At 45.2% G+C, this 26,497-nt stretch overlaps 1 protein-coding gene across 1 annotated transcript in view; it reads left to right on the top strand.

The window, feature by feature from the left end:
* The first annotated feature begins 5,441 nt into the window (after positions 1-5,441).
* sycp3 (synaptonemal complex protein 3) overlaps positions 5,442-26,497 on the top strand; it is a 172,964-nt gene continuing 151,908 nt past the window's right edge. The window contains exons 1-2 of the mRNA XM_059950682.1: positions 5,442-5,500; positions 7,546-7,694. Coding sequence (XP_059806665.1) covers positions 7,562-7,694 — 133 coding nt within the window. The 5' untranslated portion in view covers positions 5,442-5,500; positions 7,546-7,561. The remainder of the gene's footprint in view (positions 5,501-7,545; positions 7,695-26,497) is intronic.

The following is a 26,497-nucleotide window of genomic DNA, read 5'->3' on the forward strand; positions in this document are numbered from 1 at the left end:
CGCCACTATCTTCTAGGAGTGTGTTGACCATAGTCTTGGGAGGGCACCCAGGGTTCATCCTCCCATGCTTGGGCTCTCATGTGATGACTAGGCTGGCAGGTAGCTCAGGGTGGCATGGACAGTGCCCCGCTAGTTGCAGTCTTCTCGCCTCAGTTTTAGTAGTGAGCATTGGTAGGTCGTCATAGAGCTCGACATTCGCCATGTGCTGTTGCTAACTCACGTCAAGAGCCATCTGGAGCATTTGTGTATAGCAACCATCTAGTGACTTTCTCATAGTCTTGGTGAGTGTCCACGTCTCGCATCCGTACATGAGAATGGACTCTATGACTGCTATGAAGATCCTCTTTTTGAGCCCGCTGGTCAGGTTCAACCCCCAGATCTCCTTCATGTCGTTCATAGCCCTGCACGCAAGTGCCTTCCGTATCTTTATGTCCTTCTTCAAACTCATCATTCTTGACCTGAGGTACTTGAAGTCTTTCTTAGTGGTATCATTCTTTATGGTCTTGAGAGTACCTTTGTCACAGTTGAACTAAAAAGACAGTAATCTGTCTTTTTAGTGTTTATGTGCAGTCCAACTTTATTGCACTCAATTTCCACTTTTGTCAGTAGCTGCTCTGCTTCCTCAATCTGGTCAGAGAGCAGTAATAGGTCATCTGCAAAATTGAGATCTGTGAGCGTAACTGGTCTGACCCTTTTGGTTCATCCTGGTTTTATGGTAAAACCAAGCTTGTCATGATCTTTGGTAAAGCAGTAATCAAGAAAGATTATAAAGATGTAGGGTGCCAGAGTGTCTCCTTGCAACACATCAGCTAGGAGCTCAAACACTGTTTCTCCATCTGGTGATACAACTTTCGCCATTGTCTTGGTTATAGCTGGACTCTATTGCTCCTAGTAGATGGTCCGGCACTCTGTAAGCTTTCAGGATCTTCAGCATTTTATCTCTGAATGGACTCAAAAGCTTTGCGAAAATCGATGGAAGTAAGCACGGCTGGAAGTCTGCTTGACTTCCTCAAAGATTCTATGGAGAGCAAGTATTTGCTTTACTGTTGTGCACTTCTGCCAAAAACTATTCTGATTGAATCTTAGCTTAGGGTCAATGGCAGTGTGAATCCTGTTCAAGATCACCCAATTGTATAGCTTTGCTAAGGTGTAGGTCAAACTGATACTGCAGTAGTTATTTGTCTTCGTGAGGGATCCAGACTTGGGGACAGAGATAATGTTTGAGAGTGACCGCTGTTCTGGTTTGTCACCTTTCATCAGTGTCATATCACATATGTCCAGCAAGATGTCATCCAGGTTGCAGTTCTTAAGGACATCTGGTGGTATCCCATCTGGTCCAGCGCTCCTGCCCTGCTTGAGTGCATATTTGGCCTCCTTCAGTTCCTTAATGGTGAATGGGCCATTATTGATGTCAACTTGCTTTAGTATTGTGGGTATGTCCTCTTCTTCTTCCATGATTGTTAGAGGGCTTCCCAGTAAGTTCTTGAAGTGGGTAAACCATGTCCGGACACGGTCCTCTGCTGTTTTACCACTTATTTGACCTGATGGGGACTTCTTCCATCTGCTGATCTCGTTGGCCAGGCGCCATGCTTCTCCATGCTGCTTGTCTTCATTAGCAGCCTCTACCCCTCTAATCCTCTCAGCTAGTTCCTCTTTCTTCAGTCAGTCGTAGGTGGCAAAGAGATTCTTCTTTGCTATCTTGAACTTGTCTCTTAGCTCTTCTGTTTCGCTCCTTCTAAGTTCAACATGACAAGCATTGACCACACTTCTTGCTGTGACGACATCCCAAGAATCTAATATCACCAAAAATGCTGAAGCCTCTTCACCATCAAGAGAGACATAGAGACTCTGGAAAGGAAAGCCAAGGAAAGCATTACTGATGAAGCTGGAGAGAATACCTGTACATCAAAAAGGCCAAGTAGGAGACCTTCATCAGAAGCAGCAGTGTATGATCAAATCTGTATTTTTTGTAATAAGGTGAAATTTCTGAAGGCTCCAAGTCATGCGAAAAGCTTACACAAGCTGTACAACTCTGAGCTGACCAAACACTACAAGAATGTGCAACCCAAAATGAAGATGAATAGATACTAGCAGTAACGAGCGGAGACATAGTTGCTGCAGAGGCCCACTATCATGTTTCATGCTATAAGGATTATTCCAGAATCAAGAAAAAGGAACTGAGTACAAAGAGAATGATGATGAAACGGATGGTGATGAACTGTATAAAAGGATTGAAAGGGAAGCCTATAAAGACCTTTTCAACTATAACAGAACTGATATCATTCCCAACAAGATGATTGTACAAGTCACTTCTTTGGTCACGAAACTTGAACCTTTTGTGCTACCTGGTGGAGTTACACTCCTGCAAGATTCTACGAGGAAGCATATTCGTAGGAAACTGGAATCTGAGCTGGGCAATTCAGTAGATATATTTCCAGATGACAAAGGAAAATTGTTAATGGTTCCTGAATGTGTATCATTAAGGGACGTTGTCTTGGAAAATCAAACTCTACAGAGGGAATTCAAAGTTTGGAGGTCCAAGGCAACCAATTTCGACAAGATCATAGATCACAGATGAGGAAGCAGTTTCAGCAGTGGTTATGTTATGGTTCGGTCTGGAGCCTGCATTCTGGTTCTTGATCTGGTTCGCGGACTCTGGACTCCAGGTCTTGTGGCTGTCCCTCCTTTCACCCTTGAGACCAAGTAGTCACACCTGTGGATCATCGTGGCTTGTTTGGACTCAAGGAGGTGCACCTGATGCCCATTGTCTATATAGGGGCTCTGGGAGTGAGTGGAGTTGGGGGTTGTCTTGCTTATCCTGTTCCTCTGGGTGCCCGGGCTTGTAATTCCCCTTGTTAAAGATGAGTTCTTTGAGTAAGTCTGGCAGTCACCCTGGACCTAGTAACCTTCCTATCCCTTGCCTCTGTCAGGCAAGCCTGGCTGGACTGCTGTTGCCTGGTGGGGCACTCTCCCCCTTTTCATCCCTTGCTGCTGATGGGTTGTACCCTACAACCTACCCAGGTGCCCTGTGACCTGCTCAGGCCCCTGTGTTCCTGCCTGGGAGGTCTGGGCCCTACCTAGGAGTTATGTGGTCTGCCCAATCTCTCATTGTTGATGGGTTGTGCCCTGCTACCTACCCAGGTGTCCTGTGACCTGCCCAGGCCCCTGTGTTCCTGCCTCGGAGGTCTGGGCCCTGCCCAGGAGTTATGTGGCCCACCCAGTGAACTCCAAGATTCTGCCTTGCCTGAACTCCAAGACTGTCCCGGAACCCCAGAATCACCTTGAAGGTCATGTCCCTCATGCATAACATGGTCACCACATCTTGTCTATCGTTTAGTTGTTCCTGTCCTGCCCCTAGTACTTCAGTGCCTGCGTCCTGCACTTGGATCCAGCCTCCTGTCCCCTTATGACCCATCATGCCCCATGCATGAATGGGTCAACACATTTGCAGAGAAGTGGGACCTCATTAGCAAAGGCAGCCCCCAAGGACATTGCCTTCAACCTGATGAAGGCATATGAGATTGGTGAGCAATGCTATGCAACCTTCAAGGATGAGAGATTAGAGGAAGACCCACCAGCAAAGAAATTCCATGACCCAATGAAAACCAACAAGCTGAAAACATTCAGTGATGTGTAAGAAGAGAGAAGTGAAATCAAATAGGAGGGTGATCATCTTGAAGGCAGACAGCTCTTTGTTTGGACATATCACAGTGATGGAACAAGGGTACAGTCTACACATACAGGATATCCTTTCTCCTCCCTTTGGACCATTGCCCTAGGCCCTCTCCACACCAGAAGGATTGCTGAGAAAGACAAATAAAGCTACTTTAGCCTCAACCTTGCAGGAAAATGTAGCATTAGAAGAGCAGCTCCCAGGAAACTCTGCTACAGTGGTTGATGGAATGAACTTGGTCCAAAGAGTGAAAGGTGATCAAGTTACTTACAGAGATGTTGCCACAACAGTTCTGGGTATGGCTCTGAGGGAAGGCAGTAAGAGTAGCAGAATAGATGTTGTGTTTGATACATAAAAGGAGAACTCTATCAAGAATAGTGAAAGATCTCTACAGGGCGAAGAGACTGGTCATGAGTTGCAAGGTATCACATGTACACAGATGGTGAGGCAGTAGAGGAGCTTCCCGACCAAAGTCAGTAACAAAAATAGTCTCATTAGCTTCATAGTCCATGAATGGAGGAAGGCAGAGCACAGAGCAAAGCTACAGGAGAAGATTCTGTATGCAATTGTGAATGACAAATGTTACAGAATCACATCTCAAGACAGTGAGGAGGTGTCAGTTCTTCAGTCATTAAGAGGAAGCAGATGGCCGCCTACTTCTCCCTGCTGCCCATGCACAAGAGAGGGATACCATTCTGTAGTGATCTGCTCAGAAGACACAGATGTCTTTATCATGTCTTTAGCATTTTGTGACAAGGTTGAGGCCCCATTGTTCCAGAAGTGTGGCACTAAAACCCATACAAGGCTTGTAGACATCAGGAAGGTTGCTGCCAGTTGGCATAGAGGTTTATTGGGCTCTCATCGGGTTGCACGCATATACAGGATTTGATACTGTAAGTGCTTTTGTAGGCAGAGGGAAGACAAGTGCCCTAAAACTTCTGGCCAGCAACAGGGAAACTCAGAGTTCTTAGAGTTCGGTCAGGATTGGGTCATCTCCCCAGAACTGATGGACAAACTGGAGGCATTTACATGTCTCCTGTATGCCCCAAAAGCTTCGACCACCAAGGTCAATAAGCTCAGGCATTTTCTGCTGTACTGATGTTAATATGGTATACAAAAAGTGATTACTTATTTGAATTCCTTAACAAATTCTCTACAAGTCCATGTGATTATGTGTCCTAGGGTTTTTATGACTTTTCCAAAATAAACAAAAGACAAATATTTTTCAAAAAGTGAAATGATTCACTCTACTGAAATTGGGCATTGTACTGCGACTGCCACCAATGACGTAGTTTTCAATGTATAATTTTATAACATTTGATGAAAAGTGCTTGAACAGCTATCATTGTGACAAATTTCAATATTGAGGGATCACTGATGACAAAATACCACTAGGTTGAATGTATATGTTGTACTTTGTATCGGCCACTTCTCTGAAATGCTTATTTTAGGGTAGTGTTATAAAATGCATGATAGCGCACATAAAGCTACCACTGGTGCAATGCTATCACATAATTTCTAACTCCAGAGATGTACACCTTGCCAAAAAGCACTATGAGCACCAGATGGCACCGCCCAACCCTACAGGCTCACTGACCAGCAATCTACCGGGGAGGAACCGGACACCACTGGAAACGATCAGAGACTGGGCGATGACTTGGAGCCATGGCGGGCTATGCAGATCACGTGGGGGGACGCAGCGTGCGGATTGGATGCCAGCTGCCACGGCCACGCCTGCGCGCCACGGGCTTTGCGCAGGAGCAGCGAAGGCGCCACCCGGACGGAGACTTCCCGCCTAAATCGGACAGGCGTCGGGCGACGGGTCCGGTGCGTATCGAAGCCGTGTCGTGTTGGCAGGTGAGATGAAGCGGCGGCGGGGGGCTTTCAAAGGACAGAGGGTAAAAGTGAGGTGTGGTCGAGGGGAGTGGGCTATGTTATCGGCGGAAGGGTGAGGTGTGGGGGGGGAGTGTGAGTTGTCGGGAGTGGAGTGAGGTGTCGGTGTGTGGGGTATCGGGGGTGAGTGAGGAATCGGTGTGTGAGGTATTGGGGTGAGTGAGGAGTCGGGGGAGGTTTGAGGTGTCGGGGTGAGTGAGGTATCGGGGTATGAGGTATTGGAGAGGAGGGTGAGGTGTCGGATTGCGAGATGTAGGTGGTGGTGTGAGGCGTCGGAGGGATGGTGAGGTGTCGTGGAGAGGTATGGGGTAAAGGTTGGTATCTGAGGTGTAGGAGGTAGGGCGAGGCGTTGGAGCGAGGGTGAGGTGTCAGAGGGTGATGTATTGGGGGAGTGTGAGGTGTTGAAGGTGGGTGAGCTGTCGGGTGATGTGTGGGGGGGTGAAGAAGTGGTGTTGGTGGGAGAGGTTCAGGGAGGTGAGGTGTAGAGTTGAGGAGTTGGGATGGAAACGTGTTGGGGTGTGATGTGTTGGAGAGGAGGGGTGTTGGAGGGTTGAGGGGTTGGGTGTGATATATTGGAAGGGTGAGGTGTCAGAGTGGAGGGGTATCGGAGAGATGAGGTGTTGGGGGTGTGATGTGTTGGAGGGCAAGGAGTTGGAGAGGGGGGTGTAGGAGGGTTGAGGTGTGGCGGATATGAGGTGTCAGAGAGGTGAGGTGTTGGAATGTTAGGAATCGGAAGATGAGGTGCCCGAGGGGGTGTGAGGTGACAGGGAGGGTGAGGTGCTGGAGAGGGTGTGAGCTGTTGGAGTTGGGGTGAGGAATCGGTAGGGGGGCAGAGTGTGAGGTGTTGGGAAGCGAGGAGTCGGAGGGTGGTTGAGGTGTCAGGGCGGTGAGGTATTGGGAGTGAAGTGTTAGTGTGTGAGGTGTAGGAGGTGGGGTGAAGCGTTGGGAGTGAGAGTGAGGTGTCAGGGCACTGAGGTGTTGGGTGGGTATGATGTGTCGGGAGTGTGTAAGCTGTTGGAGTGGAGGGTGAGGTGCTGGAGGGGTTGTGAGGTGTCGGAGTAGGGGTAAGGAGTCTGGCAAGATGAGGTGTCATAGGGGGTCAGGTTACGGAAGGGATGGAGAGGTGTCAGGAGTGGAGAGTGAGATGTCGGAGGGGTGAGGTGTCAGGTGGAGAGGTGTTGGAGGTGAGGTGTGATGTCAGTGGGAGAGTGAAGTTTCGGGGGGAGATGTGTTGGGTTGTGAGGCGTCGGGGTGTGGTGTCAAGGTGTGAAATGATGGTGTGAGTTGTAGGAGATGGGACGAGGTGTCAAGAGGGAGAGATGTTGGAGGAATGAGGAGTCGGAGAGTGAAGTGCCAGAGGTGGTGTGAGGTGTTGGAGTGGGGTTGAGGAGTCGGGGAAGGTGAGGTGTCGTTGGGGTGGGGTGAGGCCTCAGGGTGTGAGGTGTCGGAGGGGAGGCTGAGGTGTCAGGTGAGGTGATGGAGCGTGAGACATCGTGGTGTGAGTTTGGGGGAGGGTGAGGTGATGGGGTGAGATGGCGAGGGTGAGGTGTTGGAATGAGGCTGAGGTGTCAGTGGGTTGAGCTGTTGGGAGTGAAGTTTCTCCCTCTCACTCTATCTCTCTCCCCATTTCTCTCCCCCTCTGTTCCCCCTCTTCCCTCCCCTACTAGCCCTCCACCCTCACCCTCACCCCCTCTCCCTCACCCTCCACCCTTCTCCCCGAACCCTTCTCCCCCACTCCACTCTATTTCACAACCCCAACTCCTCCCATCATTCTTCTCCCACCCCCTCTTCTCCAACACCCCCCTCTGCCCCCAACCTCTTCCCCTAGCCTCTCCTCCTCCTCCCCCACCCCCAATAGACTGCTGATATAAGTTGGCTCTTGGTTCCAATTTTAGCATCACGTCAATAGTTTTGAGTTTTTGCTCCATTTATTATGAAATAATAAATATTTACTAATAAATAATATTTACTTATTCTAGATTATTTGGGGAGAAAATGGCTCATAAAACAACAGGACGCAGAAATTGTGCTAAAAACCAGAAGGAGAAAACAACCTATGATCCATTGTATGATTTCAGTGAGGAAAATGAGAAAAAATTGGGTTGCAGTTATGAGGATGATAAACTAGGTAAGGTACCTTTTAATTGTGTTTGCTATTTTCATGAACTAACATGAATGAACTTGCATGAACTAACCTGTAAAATCCAAAATTCTGGTAGTTCTTGTGTATGAAAGTGATAGTCCAGCCTTCTGTCAACACAATGGATTCTATGAACATGCAGAGTGTCTTAGAATTAATGTATGATCTTGCAGCAATATCACAAGGCATCCTACCCACACCACTCATCCTCTGTTTCATTTGCGCCAAGGAAGAAGCTACATAGCATTCATGCCAGGACCAAAAATGGTTACTTTCCCCAAATAGTAAGGCTGATTAACACTAATGGCTATTAGCGGAACCCCTATCTTCCTGTGGGGAGGAATCGCTGTACACACCCAGCAGGCAGATGAGTTAGTTTTCCTAGCATAACTATAGCAAAACAACAGGAAGGTGTTTGTCTTGGTTACTACAATACAAGAGCTTAAGTTTATAAGTATATGCAATACTAGCTTAGTCATGAATGCACACGTTTGATGTGTCTTCGATCAATGGTCCTTAACCTCCGGGCCGCGAAGCATGCTGGGGTGCAGCGGTAGCAGGAACGCACCCAGGACATCTTTAAGAGAAAAGCCGAAATAAACAAGCTTATTAATTAGGTGCAGTCCGGCACATAAATATTGGCCCAGATCTGAGGTGATTGCCGATTGCATAGAGCAAGTGAAATTGGCAATTGCCTCTGATCTGGGCCGACATTTACGTGCCGGGCGGCACCCAATTAATTAGCTTGTTTATTTTGGCTTTTTTCTTAAAGATGTGCTGGCTGCGTTCCTGCTACCGCTGCACCCCTGCATGCTTTCCAGGAGGTTGGGGACCACTGTCCTAGATTTTGAAGTCCTCGTCATGTGATTGCTGTTGGAGTGGTCAGTAACACTTGGTGGGGTCCTTTCCAGTGAGGCTCAAGCTTCTTTCTAAGATGGTTCTTTACAAGAACAAAATCTCTTGGGTGAACTCTGTTCACTCTCCAGTTCCTCTTCTTCTCGGTGGGCCTTCTTTACCTGCAAATGCAAGACCTGGAGAGATTTGAGTAGTGCCAGTGTTAAAAGTCGAATCTAAATAAAACTCGGTAGACCAGCTTCTTATAGTTACCAGAGTTTATTGCGCACCCTCCTGCAGGAGTTTGAGACCCAGTTGTCTGAGGGAAGGCACGTAAGTACTGCCACCATCCGACAAGTGGGCCCACTCTCTCCGGTTGCAGCCGTATATTTATACATATAAGCCCCATACATTACTGTTGCAAGATGTTATTTGAACTGATATGCCCACCAAGTCTGTTGGTGGAAACTTAGTTACAGGTAAGAGAGTCCACTAAGTCAAGGCTTAATTACAGATGGTGTGCTGTCCAGTCCTTATCAGTTATTCCCTTTGCTAGGTCCTGACTTAATTACAGATGAATGTTCCTTCCTGTCCTTATTGGTGAGCCCTCCTCCCCTACTCTTAACAAGGGTACAATGCACAATGTTATCAAACTCTTAATGTCTCTATGTAAGCCGGGGAGAACTAGTAAAAGCCTGTTTTAGCTGTCTGCTGAAGACAGAGTTTACTTCAGTTCAAAAATTCCTATTCAGTACCAATTATTCTTTTAGCCAGAGGTTAAAATGATTTTTTTTTATATCCTCAATTCCTCACCAGGATATACCCTATAATTTCATTCAACATTTGATTCAGGTCCATCTCAGGTAATTTTTGGGGTTGGCAAGGGGGTTCTTAACAGTCTGCCATATATTATTTCAGCTACTAACAGACCATGTTTGATATGATAATGAGTTCTCATCTGGAATAAGACAATCAGTAGCACTTTGAGCCAGTTTTGACTGGTTTCTTATCCTAATTTAGATAATTTGTTTTTCAGCGTTCCATTAGCCCTTTCAATCAGGCCGGCAGCCTGCAGGGGCAATGGAATGTCTGTTTAATCCCCAGAGCCTGGCATTAATTGGGTATTAATCTCACCCACAAAGTGAGGGCCGTTGTCAGATACAACTTGCTCTGGTACCTTGAAACTCAACAAAATACGCACCATGGTATCGGCTTTTGTTATCTGGTGGGATATGCTTTGATTCATCTAAAACATCAAAAATTACAAGACAATACTTATAACAGTGTATGCGTGATAATTCGATAATATCAAAGTTTCAAAGGTCAAATTTAATGTCAGAGAAATGTATACAATACACATCCTGAAATGCTTTTTCTTTGCAAACATCCATGAAAACAGAGATGCATCGGTACCATCACGGAGCTCAAGCGTGAGCTAAGAAATAGCAAAGACACAGACCAAAGTTACCCTAAAGGTAACGATAGCGTAGAGCAAGTGAAATCGACAATAGCCTCTGATTTAGACCGACATTTACGTGCCGGGCGGCACCCAATTAATTATCTTGTTTATTTTGGCTTTTTTCTTAAAGATGTTTCATTCCTCAACAGTAAATACATTATCAATGTACGTGATAGATGGGAAACTGTTCAGAATTTATGAGATTGTGAAAGACTATGGATTTAGAAATGTATTAATTATTCCTCTTACTTTCTAAAACTCAGATGCAGCTTGAATTTTGGAATGCAGTATCTGCACAAAGCAATGTAGCATTGAAGTATTCTCTACATTTCACTGTGACCTTACGGTAACCAAAATGCTTCAAGGAACATAAAACCTAACTATTTCAGGTTTAACTTTAATAATTATTCAACCATGCTTGAATACCTATAAATACAGCCAAACAAAACAGAGTTCCTCTGAAGCCAAGATGCAAAATACAGTACAAACAGTCATACACAGCACAAGGGCAGTTCTCAGCAGTATGTACACATACAATCCAACGTGTCTTCTACCAATCGAACACTGGAGAGTGCCACCAACAGGAGGGGCCAGCACCCAATTCAACATGGAGACCATGCTACATCACCTCCAGACTGCAGTATTTACATTATTGTTACAGAAGTAAGTTAGTTTCTAGCTGTACTCCAGATCTCTAGAGTTGACTATATTAGGTTGTGTCCTTCAGTTTGGGTTCACCAGACAGCAGAAGTCTAAAGCCATCCTACATGGATTTTGTTGGATTGGTTTGGTTGTCTGGTGCAATTTCACATTCAGATTGTTAACCATTTAACACGTTTATCACACGTACATTGAAACATACAGTAAAATGAGATATTTGTGTTAACAAGTAAGTCACCCAAGGATGTACTGGGGGCAGACCGTGAGTTTTGCCACACATTAGTGTCAACACAGCATTGTCATAATGTTCAGCAGAACAACATAAGCAGCAACGACATCAATAACAACACAAGACAACAACAGAAAAGTAAGCTATTTTCCCATCTATCTCACCCACCCAGAAATCTAATGGCAGTGGGCAATAAGCTGTTCTTAAAATGTTGAGTGTGTGTCTTCGGGCTCTTGTATCTACCTCCTTATTGGTAACAATAAAAGGGGGCATGTCCTGGGTGGTGGGGTTGCTTAACAATGGATGCCACCTTTTTGAAACATCTCTTTTTGAAGATGTATTTGATACTTGGGAGGCTGGCGCCCATGATGAAGCTGGCTGAATTTGCGACTTAATGCAGCTTTTTCTGATCATATGCAGTGGCCCCTCCATACCAGACAGTGATGCAACCGGTTGGAATGCTCTCCAAAGTACATCTGCAGAAATTTACGTGAATTTTGGTGACATACCAATTCTCAAGCTCCATGTGAAATATAGCTGCTGCCATACCTTTATTATTCAATCAATAAGTTGGGTCTAGGATAGTTCTTCAGAGATGTTGACATGCAGCACCTTGAAGGTGTGGACTAAGTGAACTTTGCTCTCCAGAGAAAGTTCCTTGTCAAATTCTTCTTAGTTTGGTATCTGTCTTCATCCTGCCGCTAGTCCTCTTCTTCCTTGATCTTACAGATGGTTTAATTTGTGTGATAAGCAAATGATACATTGCACAGCAATCCAAACAATAGTAATCTGATCGCTGAATACTGTAGAGGGCGCTCGAGTGTGTAGATGGGAAAATTGTGATGCCCACTAAGCTATGTGGCTCTGATTATTGTGTTTGCACAATTGAGTCAAGCAAAGAAGACCATAAGACATAGGAGCAGAATTAGGCCATTTGGTCCCTTGAGTCTGCTCCACTTTTCCATCATGGCTGATTTATTATACCTCTCAACTGTATTCTCCTGCCTTTTCCTTGTAACCTTTAACACCTTTAAAGGTGGCACTGCTGGGACCCATGTGAGTGCCTGTGACTACACCTTTTAGTTGAAGGAAGTGGGAGGAGCCAAAGGAGAAATTATTAAGAGTGAGAACAAGTTCTGCAAGACGGAGGAGAGTGGTGGTGGAAGGGAACTCGTTGGATCTGGATCAGAAAGAATTGGAAAGCTTTGAGACCTTCCTGGTGGGGGTGGAGGATAGAGACTCGACATCCATAGTAAAAATAAGATGATGAGGCCAAGGAATTTAGACTTATTCTATTAATCCAGTTCAGGTATGGGGGAGACAGTCAGAGCAGTGGTGTGCTCCGTATGCAGTATGTGGGAGGTCAGGGTCAACACAGTTGTCCCTGATGACCACACCTGCAAAAGGTGTGTCCAGCTGCAGCTCCTATCAGACCGAGTTAGGGAGTTGGAGCAGGAGCTGGATGAACTACGGATCATTCGGGAGGTGGAGGCAGAGATGGATAGGAGTTATCAGGAGGTAGTCACACCAAAAAACCAAGAAGTAGGCAGATGGGTGACGGTCCAGAGAGGCAGGGGGAGCAGGCAGAGAGAGCAGAGCACCCCTGCGGCCATTCCCATTAACAATAAGTATACCGTACTGGATACTGTTGATGGGGATGACCTACCAGGAATGAGTTGTAGTGGTCCTGCCTCTGGCACAGAGGTTGAACCCTCAACTAGAAAGGGGAGGAGGGAAGAGAAGAGAGCGATAGTTTTAGGGGACTCTATAGTTAGGGGGGCAGATAGGAGATTTTGTGGGGCAGATCGGGAGTCTCGGATGGTATGTTGCCTCCCTGGTGCCAGGGTCCAGGACATCTCAGATCGGGTGCAGGCTATTCTTGAGAGTGAGGGCATGAACCCAGATGTAGTGGTCCATGTAGGGACCAATGATGTAGGTAAAGTGAGTGAGGGGGTCCTGCTTAGAGAGTTCAGGGAGTTAGGAGTGAAGCTGAAAGGCAGGACCTCCAGGGTGACAATCTCGGGATTGCTACCTGTGCCACGTGCGAGTGAGGCAAAAAATAGAATGATTATGCACATTAATACGAGGCTGACAGCATGGTGCAGGAAGGAAGGGTTCAGGTTTTTGGATAATTGGTCTTTATTCCAGGGACATTGGGATCTGTTTCGAAGGGATGGTCTACATCTGAACCGGAGGGGTACTAACATTCTTGCAGGAGTATTTGCCAGTGCTGCTCGGGGGGGGGGTTTAAACTAGATGTGCAGGGGGCAGGGATCCAGATCCAGAGGGTTGGTCAGAAGGTGCATGGGGTTAAATGTGTACAAGGTTTGGGTGATCTTGAGAAGGTCATCAAAATTCAGAGTGCAATTTGCTCGATGGAAGTTCAAGGAGCTGGGTTAGGTACAGTAGACAGTGTTTTAAGCAAAGAGAGGAGGAATGGGCTAAGAATTCTATACTTGAATGCGCGTAGTGTCAGAAATAAGACAGATGAGCTTGAAGCTCAGATGAAAATGGGGAACTACGATATTGTTGGGATAACGGAGACATGGCTGCAAGGGGATCAGGCCTGGGAATTGAGTGTACCAGGGTATACGTGCTATCGTAGAGACAGAAATATGGGAAGAGGGGGTGGGGTGGCCCTGTTGGTGAGGAATGAGATTCAGTCCTTAGCAAGAGGTGACTTGGGAACAGGGGAAGTAGAGTCTGTGTGGATTGAGCTGAGGAACAGTAAGGGTAAAAAGACCCTAATGGGTGTTGTGTACAGGCCCCCAAACAGTAGCGTGGATATTGGGTACAAGTTGATTAGGGAGTTAACATTGGCATGTGCTAAAGGTAATGCTGTCGTTATGGGAGATTTCAACATGCAGGTGGACTGGGAGAATCAGGTAGGTGCTGGACCCCAGGATAGGGAGTTTGTGGAGTGTCTAAGGGATGTATTTTTGGAACAGCTTGTGCTTGAGCCAACCAGGAACGAGGCTATTTTGGACCTGGTGATGTGTAATGAACAGGAATTGATAAGTGATCTTGAAGTAAAGGAGCCATTAGGAAGTAGTGATCATAACATGATAAGTTTTTATCTACAATTTGAGAGGGATAGGGGCAGATCAGAGGTGTCAGTGTTGCAATTAAATAAAGGAGACTACGGAGCCATGAGGGATGAGCTGGCCAAAGTTAAATGGGCAGATGCCCTGGCAGGAAAGACAGTGGATCAGCAGTGGCAGATATTCTTGGGCATAATACAAAAGATGCAAATGCAGTTCATTCCAATGAGAAGGAAGGATTCAAAGAGGGGGAAGGGGCCACAGTGGTTGACAAAGGAAGTCAGAGATTGTATAGCATTAAAGAAAAAGAAGTATGACAGGGCTAAGATGAGTGGGAATACAGATGATTGGGAAAGTTTTAAGGAACAGCAGATCTTAACTAAAAAAGCAATACGGAGAGAAAAAATCAGGTATGAGCTCAGTCTAGCCAGGAATATAAAAGGGGATAGCAAAAGCTTTTTTAGCTATGTGAAGAGAAAGAAGATAGTTAAGAACAATGTTGGCCCCTTGAAGAATGAATTGGGAGAAATTGTTATGGGAAACAGGGAAATGGCAACAGAATTTAATGCATACTTTAGATCTGTCTTCCACCAGGGAGGACACAAGCAAACTCCCAGATGTATGGATGGGCCAGGGTCATAAGATATCAGAGGAATTGAGACAGATTGACATTAGGAAAGAAACTGTGATGAGTAGACTGGTAGGACTGAAGGGTAATAAATCCCCGGGTCCAGATGGTCTGCATCCGAGGGTTCTAAAAGAGGTGGCTCAGAAAATTGCGGATGCATTGGTAATCATTTTCCAATGTTCCTTAGATTCAGGATCAGTTCCTGAAGATTGGAGAGTGGCTAATGTTGTCCCACTTTTCAAGAAGGGAGGGAAGGAGAAAACGGAGAACTATCGCCCTGTTAGCCTAACATCAGTCGTGGGGAAGATGCTTGAGTCCATTATTAAGGACGAAATAGTGGCACATCTAGATGGCAGAAATAGGATTAGGCTGACCCAGCATGGATTTACCAAAGGCAAATCATGCTTGACTAATCTGTTGGAGTTTTTTGAGGGTGTAACAAGGATGTTAGATGAGGGTAAGCCAGTAGATGTTGTGTACCTAGATTTTCAGAAGGCATTCGATAAGGTGCCACATAGGAGATTGGTGAGTAAAATCAGAGCTCATGGCATTGGGGGCAGGGTTTCAACATGGATAGAAAACTGGTTGACAGATAGAAAGCAAAGGGTAGCAGTGAATGGGTGTTTCTCAGACTGGCTGGAGGTGACTAGTGGGGTACCACAGGGCTCTGTATTGGGACCACAGCTCTTTACGATTTATGTCAATGATTTAGATGAGGGCATTGAAAACTATATTAGCAAGTTTGCTGACGATACTAAACTGGGTGGCAGTGTGACATGCGAAGAGGACATTAGGAGAATACAGGGAGACTTGGATAGGCTGAGTGAGTGGGCAGATACTTGGCAGATGTCACTCAATGTGAATAAATGTGAAGTTATCCACTTTGGAAGCTGGAACAAGAGGGCAGAGTATTGTCTGAACGGTGTCGAGTTAGGTAAAGGAGAAATGCAAAGAGACCTAGGAGTCCTAGTTCACCAGTCAATGAAGGTGAATGAGCAAGTGCAACAGGCAGTGAAGAGGGCAAATGGAATGTTGGCCTTTGTTACAAGGGGAATTGAATACAAGAGCAAGGATGTCCTTTTGCATTTGTACGGGGCCCTGGTGAGACCACACCTGGAATATTGTGTACAGTTTTGGTCTCCAGGTTTAAGGAAGGACATTCTGGCAATTGAAGTGCAGCGTAGATTCACTAGGTTGATTCCTGGGATGGCAGGGCTGTCTTACGCAGAGAGATTGGAGAGATTGGGCTTGTACACGCTGGAATTGAGGAGATTGAGAGGGGATCTGATTGAAACGTTTAAGATAATTAAAGGATTTGATAGGATTGAGGCAGGAAATATGTTCCAGATGTTGGGAGAGTCCAGTACCAGAGGGCATGGATTGAGAATAAGAGGTCAGTTATTTAAAACAGAGTTGAGGAAGAGCTTCTTCTCCCAGAGAGTTGTGGAGGTGTGGAATGCACTGCCTCAGAAGACGGTGGAGGCCAATTCGCTGGATGCTTTCAAGAAGGAGCTGGATAGATATCTGATGGATAGGGGAATCAAGGGATATGGGCACAAGGCAGGGACTGGGTATTGATAGTGAATGATCAGCCGTGATCTCAGAATGGCGGTGCAGACTCGAGGGGCCGAATGTTCTACTTCTGTGTCTATTGTCTATTGAATTTAAAATCATTGTAAAGATCCAGAGCATGTGAAGTGTCAGAGATGTAGGTAGGAAGGGACTGAAATAAGGGGGATAAAACAGTTGAGGTATGCAGATATGAGTTCAGTGGGACAGGAACAAGCTGAAACAAAGGGTCTACTCGAACAAACAGGCTTGTATGCTGCCCTCGACCACATCTCTTCTATTTCATGCACATCTGCTCTCACCCCATCCTCCCACCACCCTACAAAGGATAGGGTTCTTTGTCCTCACCTACTACCCCACCAGTCACCACGTTCAGCACGTAATTCTATGCAATTTCTACCATCTCCAATGGGATTCCATCACCAACCACATCATTCCCTCCTCCCCCCCCACCGACTTTCTGCTTTCCACAGGGATTGCTCCCTCCGTGACTCCCTTGTCCATTCATCCCTCCCCACTGATCTCCCTCATGGCACTTATCCTTGCAAGCGGAACAAGTGCTACACCTGCCCCCACGCCACCTCCCTCACTACCATTTGGGCCCTCAAACAGTCCTGCCAGACAAGGTGACACTTCACCAAGGAGTCTGTTGAGGTCATATACTGTGTCCGGTGCTCCTGGTGTGGCCTCTTGTATAGTGGTGAGACCCAACATAGGTTGGGAGACTGCTTCACCAAACACCTATGCTCCCATCTGCCAGAAAAAGTGATTCTCTCAGTTGTCATGCATTTTCATTTCACTTCCCATTCCCATTCCGATATGTCTATCCATGGCCTCCTCTACTGTTGTGAATAGACACACTCAGGTTGAAGGAATAACACCTTACATTCCGTCTGGTCAGCCTCCAACCTGATGGCGTGAAGACCGTTTTCTCTAACTTCTGGTATTGCCCTGCCCTGCCCCCTTCACCATTCCCCATCCCCTTTCCTCTCTCTCACCTTACCTCCTTGTCTTCCCGTCGCCTTCCTCTGGTGCTCCCCCTCCCTTTTATTTCTTCCATGGCCTTCTGTTCTCAACATCTAATCTGGAGAGCCCGTTGCATAGATATGGAAAAAGCTGCAATGGACGCAATTTCAGCCAGGCCCTTCGTGAGGACTGGCTTCCCCAGCATCAAGTAGGTGAAACCGCAAAAAGGCAATCTCATCCATCATTAATCACCCAGGACGTGCCCTCTTCTCATTGATACCATCAAGGAGGGGGTTAAGGAGCCTGAAGACACACACTCAATGTTTCAGGAACAGCTTCTTCCTCTCCGCCATCAGATTTCTGAACGGACAATGAACCCATGCATGCTACCTCAGTTCTTTCTTTTATTTTTAGTACTACTTAATTTAATCTATATACTACTAAAAGTCTCATGGTCTGTCTGTTTGTGACCTCCAATTGGTGCAAATGGTGCATTACAGTGGCACTTTTTTTTTTTGGCTAAATCGGCTTAAAATGCACTAACTTACGGAATACAGGCAAAGTTCAGGGTTATATGTATAAAATTGCTCATTCGCCAAAATCAACAACCCCGCTTTCATCCGAGAGCCGATCCACCATCATAGAAATTGGTTCGCGACACCATGAGGCATGCGCACGGCCAGTTTCAGCAGGGACGTCAAGCAGAGCAAAAGGGCAGGGCAGGGCAGCTCTATTTCGAGAGCTCACATATCACCAATGTGCAGGATTGGGACAGATCTAACTGCCACCCATCAATAAGAGATCATTAAATCTTATTGTAATGATGTACTTTGAGATACCCATCAAACCCTTTGCTGCAGTCAAAGGACAGTGGTGACTATATCACATCCACTTAGGAGAGCGCCAACCACATCATCAAGAGTAATCAGCATCCTGGAGGCTTTGGTGTTACTGCTTCGTATCTTCTATCCAGCATTAGGGTAAAAAAATATGGTCAGCCTAATTATGCCGCGTGGAAAGAGAAGGGGGACATTATGGTCAAGAGATGATGCGAAACGTTGTCATGAGAGAGGAGCTTGCCCAGGAGGATACTGGTAGGGATGAGGGTAGAGCAGAGGTGGCTGATGATTCTGGGAATAGTTCACAAGGCACAAGATGAAAATGTCCCACAGAAGTTCTCAAATGATAGGCGAAGGCAACCATGGCTGACAAGGAAAGTTGAGGACTGCATAAAAGCCAAGAAAAGGACATATAAGGTAACAAGTGAGTGGGAAGTTGGATGATTGGGGGAGTTTTACAATCCAACAGCTATAAGAAAGGAAAAAGTAAAATATGAGGGAAAACTAGCCAGTATTATAAAGCAGGATAGTAAAAAAAAATTTTCAGTTACATAGAGTAAAAGGGAAGTGAGAATTGATATTGGATCATGATGCTGATGAGGTCAGAATGGGGAACAAAGAAATGACAGATGAACATAATGGGGACTTTGAATAGGTCTTCACTGTGGAAGACTCTAGCAGTGTGCCAGAGATCCATGAGTCAGGGAGCAGAAATGAGTGCCATTGCTGTTACAAAGGAGAAAGTGCTAGGCAAACTCAAAGGTCTTAAGGTGGATAAGTCACATGGACCACATAAGTCCCAGAGTTTTTATTGTCATTTTGACCATAACTGCTGATACAGTGCATAGTAAAAATGAGACAACGTTTTTCAGGACCATGGTGTTACATGACACAGTACAAAAAAACTAGACTGAACTACGTAATAATAAAAAAACAGAGAAAGCTACGCTAGACTACAGACCTACACTGGACTGCATAAAGTGCACAAAAACACTGCAGGCATTACAATAAATAATAAACAGGACAGTAGGGCAAGGTGTCAGTCCAGGCTTCGGGTATTGAGGAGTCTGATAGCTTGGGAGAAGAAACTTATATAGTTTGGTTGTGAGAGCCCGAATGCTTCAGAGCCTTTTCCCAGATGGCAGGAGGGAGAAGAGATTGTATGAGGGGTGCATGGGGTCATTCATAATGCTGTTTCCTTTGCGGATGCAGCGTGTAGTGTAAATGTCCTTGATGGTGGGAAGAGAGACCCCGATGATCTTCTCAGCTGACCTCACTACCTGCTGCAAGGTCTTGCAATCCGAGATGGTGCTATTTCCGAACCAGGCAGTGATACAGCTGCTCAGGATGCCCTCAATACAACCCCTGTAGAATGTGATGAGGATGGGGGGTGGGAGATGGACTTTCCTCAGCCTTTGCAGAAACTGCTGGGCTTTCTTTGTTATGGAGATGGTGTTGAGGGACCAGGTGAGATTCTCCGTCAGATGAACACCAAGAAATTTGGTGCTCTTTACGATCTCTACCGAGGAGCCGTCGATGTTCAGTGGGGAGTGGTTGCTCCGTGCCCTCCTGAAGTCAACAACCATCTCTTGTTTTGTTCACATTAAGAGACAGGTTGTTGGCTCTGCACCAGTCCATTAGCCGCTTCACCTCCTCTCGGTAAGCTGACTCATCATTCTTGCTGATGAGACTCACCACAGTCATGTCATCGGTGAACTTGATGATATGGTTCGAGCTGTGTGTTGCAGCATATTCGTGAGTCAGCAGAGTGAACAGCAGTGGACTGAGCACACAACCCTGGGGAGCCCCTGTGCTCAGTGTGATGGTGTTGGAGATGCTGCTCCCGATCCGGACTGACTGAGCTCTCTCAGTCAGGAAGTCTAGTATCCAGTTGCAGTGGGAGATGTTCAGGCTCAGTAGGCTCAGCTTTCCAGTCAGTTTCTGAGGGATGATTGTGTTGAATGCTGAACTGAAGTCTGTGAACAGCATCCGAACATATGTGTCTTTTTTGTCCAGATGGGTTAGGGCCAGGTGGAAGGTGGTGGCAATGGCGTCATCTGTTGAGCGGTTGGGATGGTACGCAAACTGCAGGGGGTCCAGTGGGGGGGAGCAGCAGCGTCTTGATATGCCTCATGAGGAGCCTCTTGAAGCACTTCATGATGATGGATGTAAGTGCAACAGGACAGTAGTCACTTAGGCAGGACACTGAAGACTTCTTCAGCATGGAGACGATGGTGGCGGCCTTGAAGCACGTTGGAATGGTGGTGCTGTTCAGGGAGATGTTGAAGATGTCAGTGAGAACATCTGCTAGTTGGTCTGCACATCCTCTGAGCACTCTACCAGGGATATTGTCTGGTCCAGCAGCCTTCCGTGGGTTGACCCTGCACAGGGTTCTTCTCACGTCAGCCATGGAGAGACACTGCACCTGGTCATTTGTAGGAGGGGTGGACTTCCTCGCCACCATGTCATTTTTTGCCTCAAACCGAGCGTATTTGAGAGGGAGACATCACCTACAGAATCAGGTGATGTTATCTTGTAATTGATGTCCTGGATGCCCTTCCACATGTACCACATGTTGCCACTGTTCTGGAAGTGACTGTGGATTAGCCGGGCATGTGCACGCTTTGCCCCTTTGATGGATTGGGACAGTTTGGCCGTTGCTGTTGTTAGAGCTGCCTTGTCACTTGCTCGGAAGGTGGAGACGCGGGACCTCAGCAGCGCACGCACCTCTGCAGTCACGTACAGAGGGTGTATACCAAATGTGACCCAGCAATAAGCACAGAATTATTCCTTGTACAACTCAAGGAATATTAAACTGCTTTATGCATATAGGAACTACTTGAAATACAAACAGGTATCTAACTGCTAAACTGAAAAGGAATTATCAATTAAGCACTGAAAAGGAAATATCAATTAAACAGACTAATCGAATTAAATAGTCGGAGCTGGTGTGATTTTTTTCCATGCTGTGGAACATACCTAATTCTGTTATTTATTCAGCGATCCAACATCATTTGTTTTATCGGCTTTTACTTTGTTCATCTGAGGATTGTGGGTCTTGCAGGCTGAGCTAGCATTTAATTGCTTGCCCATCATATGGGGGCATAGGCTGCCCATAGCTGCTCACCAGGATTCTCTGTTCTGTGCCAGTTGAAAAAAAAACATGCTTCTTTTCCCAGAGATGAGGTCTTTGGAGCTTCTGCTTTGGTGTTTCTGTAACTCTGGGTTTTTACTGGATGAAGTTGCTAGTTCCATGACCAACTTTCCTCCTCTTGCAGCTGGTCTTGGGTCTTTCCATGGCAGAATTGCCTTCTTTGCCCTTAGTGCTAAGATGGGCTTTTGTTTGTTCTGATGTGTTCTTTCTTATAAATATTGTGTAATTTTGGTTTTTCTTGTGAATGTGATACAATGTGCCTGTGATGCTGTTGCAAGTAAGTTTTTCATTGCACTTGTGCACTTGACAAACTGGGTTTTAATATTGAACTGGCACTCCCCTTGGCACTAGTGTATACCAAAACTGCTGTAATGGAAGGAGCTCCAGGATTGAATGACAGCAATATAATTCCACATCAGAATGGTGTATGGCTTGGAGCTGGTGATGAGGGGAGTTTAATGGCTAGAAAATGTTTTTAAGAAACTGCAGTCTGCAAAACTAGAATGGCAATTACATACTTGTATGTTGCTTTCAATTTAAAAAAATAGAGCAGCATACGCAAAAAGCTGGAGGAACTCAATAGGTCAGACACCATCTATGGAAATTAATTGCCAACATTTCAGGCTGAGACCCTTCGTCAGGACTGGAAAGGGAGAGGGAAGATGTCAGAATAAGAAGGTGATGGGAGGAGCAGAGGAAGCTGAGAGGTGATAGGTGAGACTAAGTGAGGGGGATGGTAGGTGGGTGGGAGGTGATAGGTGGATGAGATAAAGAGCTGAATAAAGAATGATGAGGGAGGAGAGTGGACTGTGGGGAGAAAGGGAAGAAGGAGTGACACAAGAGGGAAGTGATTGGCAAGTGAGGAGAACAGAAGGGATGATAGGGGAACCAGAAAGTGTGTGGAATGAAGAGACGGAGGAGGGGGTATAAAATTACCGGAAGTTGGAGAAATTGATATTCATACCATTTGTTTAGAGGCTACCCAGATGAAATAGGAGGTGTTGCTCCTCCAATCTGAGTTTGGTCTCATCATTCTTGGAGAAGAGTCTGTCAAAATGGGAATGGGAAGCTGAATTAAAATGGGTGGCCACCGGGAAATCAAATGGCGGAATAAGCAAATGTGCTCAACATCAGGTATATGTTTTCACTAGGTAGCAAATAAGAAAATAACCACATTGTTTCTGTACCTAAGAGAAGATGCTCTAGCCATGTCTGTAAAATTGAACTATAAGAGGAAGTAATAGAAGAAATAGAAATACAGAAATTCAAACTTAAAATCTTTTGAGTTGAATAAAATTTTTAATTTGATATGTCAAACTGGGACACCTATATTCAACCAGTTTCAGTGTAATAAAAAGACCGTAAGTCACAAGAGCAGATTTGGGCCATTCGGCCCATCAAGTTAACTATGTAACCGCATCATGGCTGATTTATTATCCCTCTTAACCCCATTCTCCTGCCTTCTCCCCAAAACATTTGACACCCTGAATAATCAAGAACCTATCAAACCCCGCCTTAACAACACACACAAAATGCTAGGGGAACTCTGCAGGCCAGTCAGCATCAATGGAAAAGAGTGCAGTTGACATTTCAGGCCAAGACCGTACCCAATGACTTGCACAGCTGTTTGTAGCAATGAATTCCATAGATTCACACTCTGTCTAAACAATTTTTTTCATCTCTGTTCAAAATGGATGCCCCACTATTCTGAGTTTATGCCCTCTGGTCTAGGTTCCCCCTTTCTATGAAACATCTTCTCCACATCCACTCCATCTAGGCACTTCAATATTCTGTAAGTTTCAATGAGATATCCGGCATTCTTTTAAACTTTAGCATGTACGGGTGCAGAATCATCAAACGTTTCTCATATGTTTACTTCTCATTCCTGTGATCATTCTCATAGACCTCCTGTTGAGCACCTTTTCACTATGTCTTATATCAAACAGCAATTAACTCAGAGTGGATCAATCATAAGTGCATTTATTTTACCTCCAGCAAGGGGAGAATAGCACTGCACAAAAGCCGGTGATGTCTTCAAAAAACAGACAGCATAGCACTGATTTATGCACAAATACGACTATCCACACTTCGGTTCAAGGACAGGGTGCATTCTATTCATCTGCTTAACCAGTATACTTGGCATTCTTCCATAAAACATCTGCTGTTTGTCAAGGACTTGGGTTCCATCAGCATAATGTTGCACAAACACTATTAGCAAAGCACTCTGGGACAATACAAAGTTCCATTTTGTTATAGATGGAAATGTCATTTTGTTACTATAAGTACATTTCCACATTCTCTTCTTTTTGTCATTTCATGACAACACTGTTTCACCAATTACAGTAACTGAAATATGCATATATATCTTAAAGTAATGTTGCAGTTTCAAAGCCCAACCCAAAATTCCCTTTTCAGATATCCACTTCAAGCACCCATTCCTTTCCTTAATATCCTCTCCACCACAGAGGGTGGTGTATCTTCATTAGTTTACACAATCTCCATGGCTCTTCACACGGCTTTAGACCACCTAGATAACAAACACCTAGGTCAGGATGCTGTTAATCAACTATAGCTCGGCATTTAATACCATCATTCCCACAATCCTAATTGGGAAGTTGCAGAACCTGGGCCTCTGTACTTCCCTCTGTAATTGGATTCTCGACTTCCTAACCGGAAGACCACAGTCTGTGCGGATTGGTGATAACATATCCTCTTCGGTGGTGATCAACACTGGTGCATCTCAGGGGTGAGCACTTAGCCTACTGCTGTACTCTCTGTATACAGTACACATGACTGTGTGACTAGGCATAGCTCAAACACCATCTACAAATTTGCTAACAGTACAGCCATTGTTGGTAGGATCTCAGGTGGTGATGAGAGGGCATACAGGAGTGAGATATGCCCACTAGTAGAATGGTGCTGCAGCAATAACCAGGCACTCAACGTCAGTAAGACAAAAGAGCTGATTGTGGACTTCAGGAAGGGTAAGATGAAGGATCTTCATAAGGATCAGAAGTAGAGAGAGTGAGCAGCTTCAAGTTCCTGGGTGTCAAGACCTCTGAGGATCTAACCTGGTACCAGCATATTGATGTAGTCATAAAGAAGGCAAGACAGTGGCTATACTTTATTAGGAGTTTGAAGCGATTTGGCATGTCAACAAATACGCTCAAAAACTAAGTATAGATGTACTGTGGAGAGCATTCTGACAGGCTGCATCATTGTCTGGTATGAAGGGACTACTGCACAGGACTGAAAGAAGCTGCAGAAGGTTGTAAATTTAGTCAGCTCCATCTTGGGTACTAGCCTACAAACTATCCAGGAGATCTTTAGGAAGTGGTGTCTCAGAAAGGCAGTGTCCATTATTAAAGACCTCCAGCACCCAGGGCATGCACTTTTCTCACTGTTACCATCAAGTAGGAGGTACAGAAGTCTGAAGGCACACACTCGGCCATTCAGGAACAGCTTCTTCCCCTCTGCTATCTGATTTCTAAATGGACTTTGAAGCTTTGGACACTACCTCACCTTTTTTTAAATATATAGTATTTCTGTTTTTGCATATTTTAAATAAATAATCTAATCAATATACATAATTGATTTACTTATTTATTATGCTTTATTTTATTTATTTCTCTCTCTCTCTCTCTCCCTCTCCCCCTCTCCCTCTCTCATTACGTATTGCATAGAACTGCTGCTGCTAAGTTAACAAATTTCACATCAGATGCTGATGATAATAAACCTGATTCTGATCTTCATTAGTTTCTCTGGATTTTGTAAAATACACATCATACATTGTTCACAAAGTTGATTTATAGCTTGCATTAAACCAGCGGCATACCATGTTTGATTTATACGATCTACCAATACTACCTTCAGCCTCCAGGGCAGTGGAGCTGTTGGGTTGACGGTCACTTTTTGTGACTCAGCTGTGAGCATTTTACGTATTTCATTTGGTAGGAGGGCCCAAAGTTGCAGTGCGACTTTGAAGAGTAAAGGTTCCACATCGGTACTGAACAACAACTTTCCTACAACTTCCTGTTCAAAGGTTGCCTCTGCTTCTAATGTTCTAGGGAGCAATAAAAGAAACTTACCTCCTTCCAATCACCATAGACTCCATTCTGTTGTTTCCAGGACCTCCTGAGGTGGCAGTCCTCACAGACACTGGACCATTGGTGCAAGTCCTATGCTACCTTACCTTTGGAAACCACTAAAGTTAGGTGGTGTTCCCTGTTCTCCTGATCTTCTGTCATCCACTGAACCTCATGGAAAAGTCACACTGATGCCACAACACCAGAGTCATTCACATGTATTTCATAAGTATATAGCACAAAATCTTTAACGATATAGGGGTCCAATTTCTGATGCATACTGATTGCCAGCGGAGTCATAAATTGCCATACTGTGAAGATAACAGTGCCACTTACCAAACTGTAGGTCTAAACCGAATCTAGAAAAATCAATGGAGGCTTTCAAGGCATTCTCGTAAAAATATTCCAGACTCCCGAGTGTAGTGAAAAACTTCCACATACAAAATAGTCTGACTACTACTGAAATAGTATAGTACGCAGTGGCACTCTGATATACATGAATTAAAACCCTCAGGAGTGAAGGTAATAGTAGCGTGCATTTTACATGTAAGTTTACAGGCAGATCTGTAGAAAGTAGGATATAAATCCTCATCTCCTTTGCTAACCTCTACTACGTTTGATTTTGGGACATTAATAAACTGATCCCTATCCCAATTACACAAATATTATTCCTTACTAGAGCTTGGAGAATGGGATTGTCCTCTTTCATCATAGAATAGCTGGCTCTGTATTCTCCAGAAACATCCATTTAATCCATCTGGCAATCCTATCATCAATCTCTTCCCATAATTATTAAATATATACCATGCTGGTGTCCCCTTATTTGGGACAGGGAAGGGCACCCCTTTTTTCATTATTACCAATTTCTAGTCTTTCTTTTTCACCCTACTTAGCATATTTTCTTCATTCTTTTGTTCACTACAGCAAACTGTATCGATTAAATTTATGAACTTTGTTTCCATAAGTCCCACTCTTTTTTCCAGTGAGTCCCTGATTCCTGTTCTGGTGTGTTCCTGACACTCTTACCAGTCAAATCTAATCATTAATACCCAGATGAAATTGATCCACTCAAAAGACAGTAGCACAAATCGCAGTGTATATATCAGGGTTGGAGTAGAACCCAGCATTTGCTACTCACCATAAAGCAAGCCTGTGTTTTAGTGGCCACTCCTCCACCTGAGATTCCCCAGGAACAGGTGGTCACCAGAATCCCCCTTAGACCACTCCTGTCCCAATAAGACATAGGACCAGAATTAGGCCAGTTGGCCCATTGAGCCTGCTGCACCACTCAATCATGGTTAATCCTTTTTCTCCCCTCCTTGGCCTC

The sequence above is a fragment of the Hypanus sabinus genome, chromosome 25 (assembly GCF_030144855.1).
Source record: "Hypanus sabinus isolate sHypSab1 chromosome 25, sHypSab1.hap1, whole genome shotgun sequence".
NCBI classification, from domain to species: Eukaryota; Metazoa; Chordata; class Chondrichthyes; order Myliobatiformes; family Dasyatidae; genus Hypanus; species Hypanus sabinus.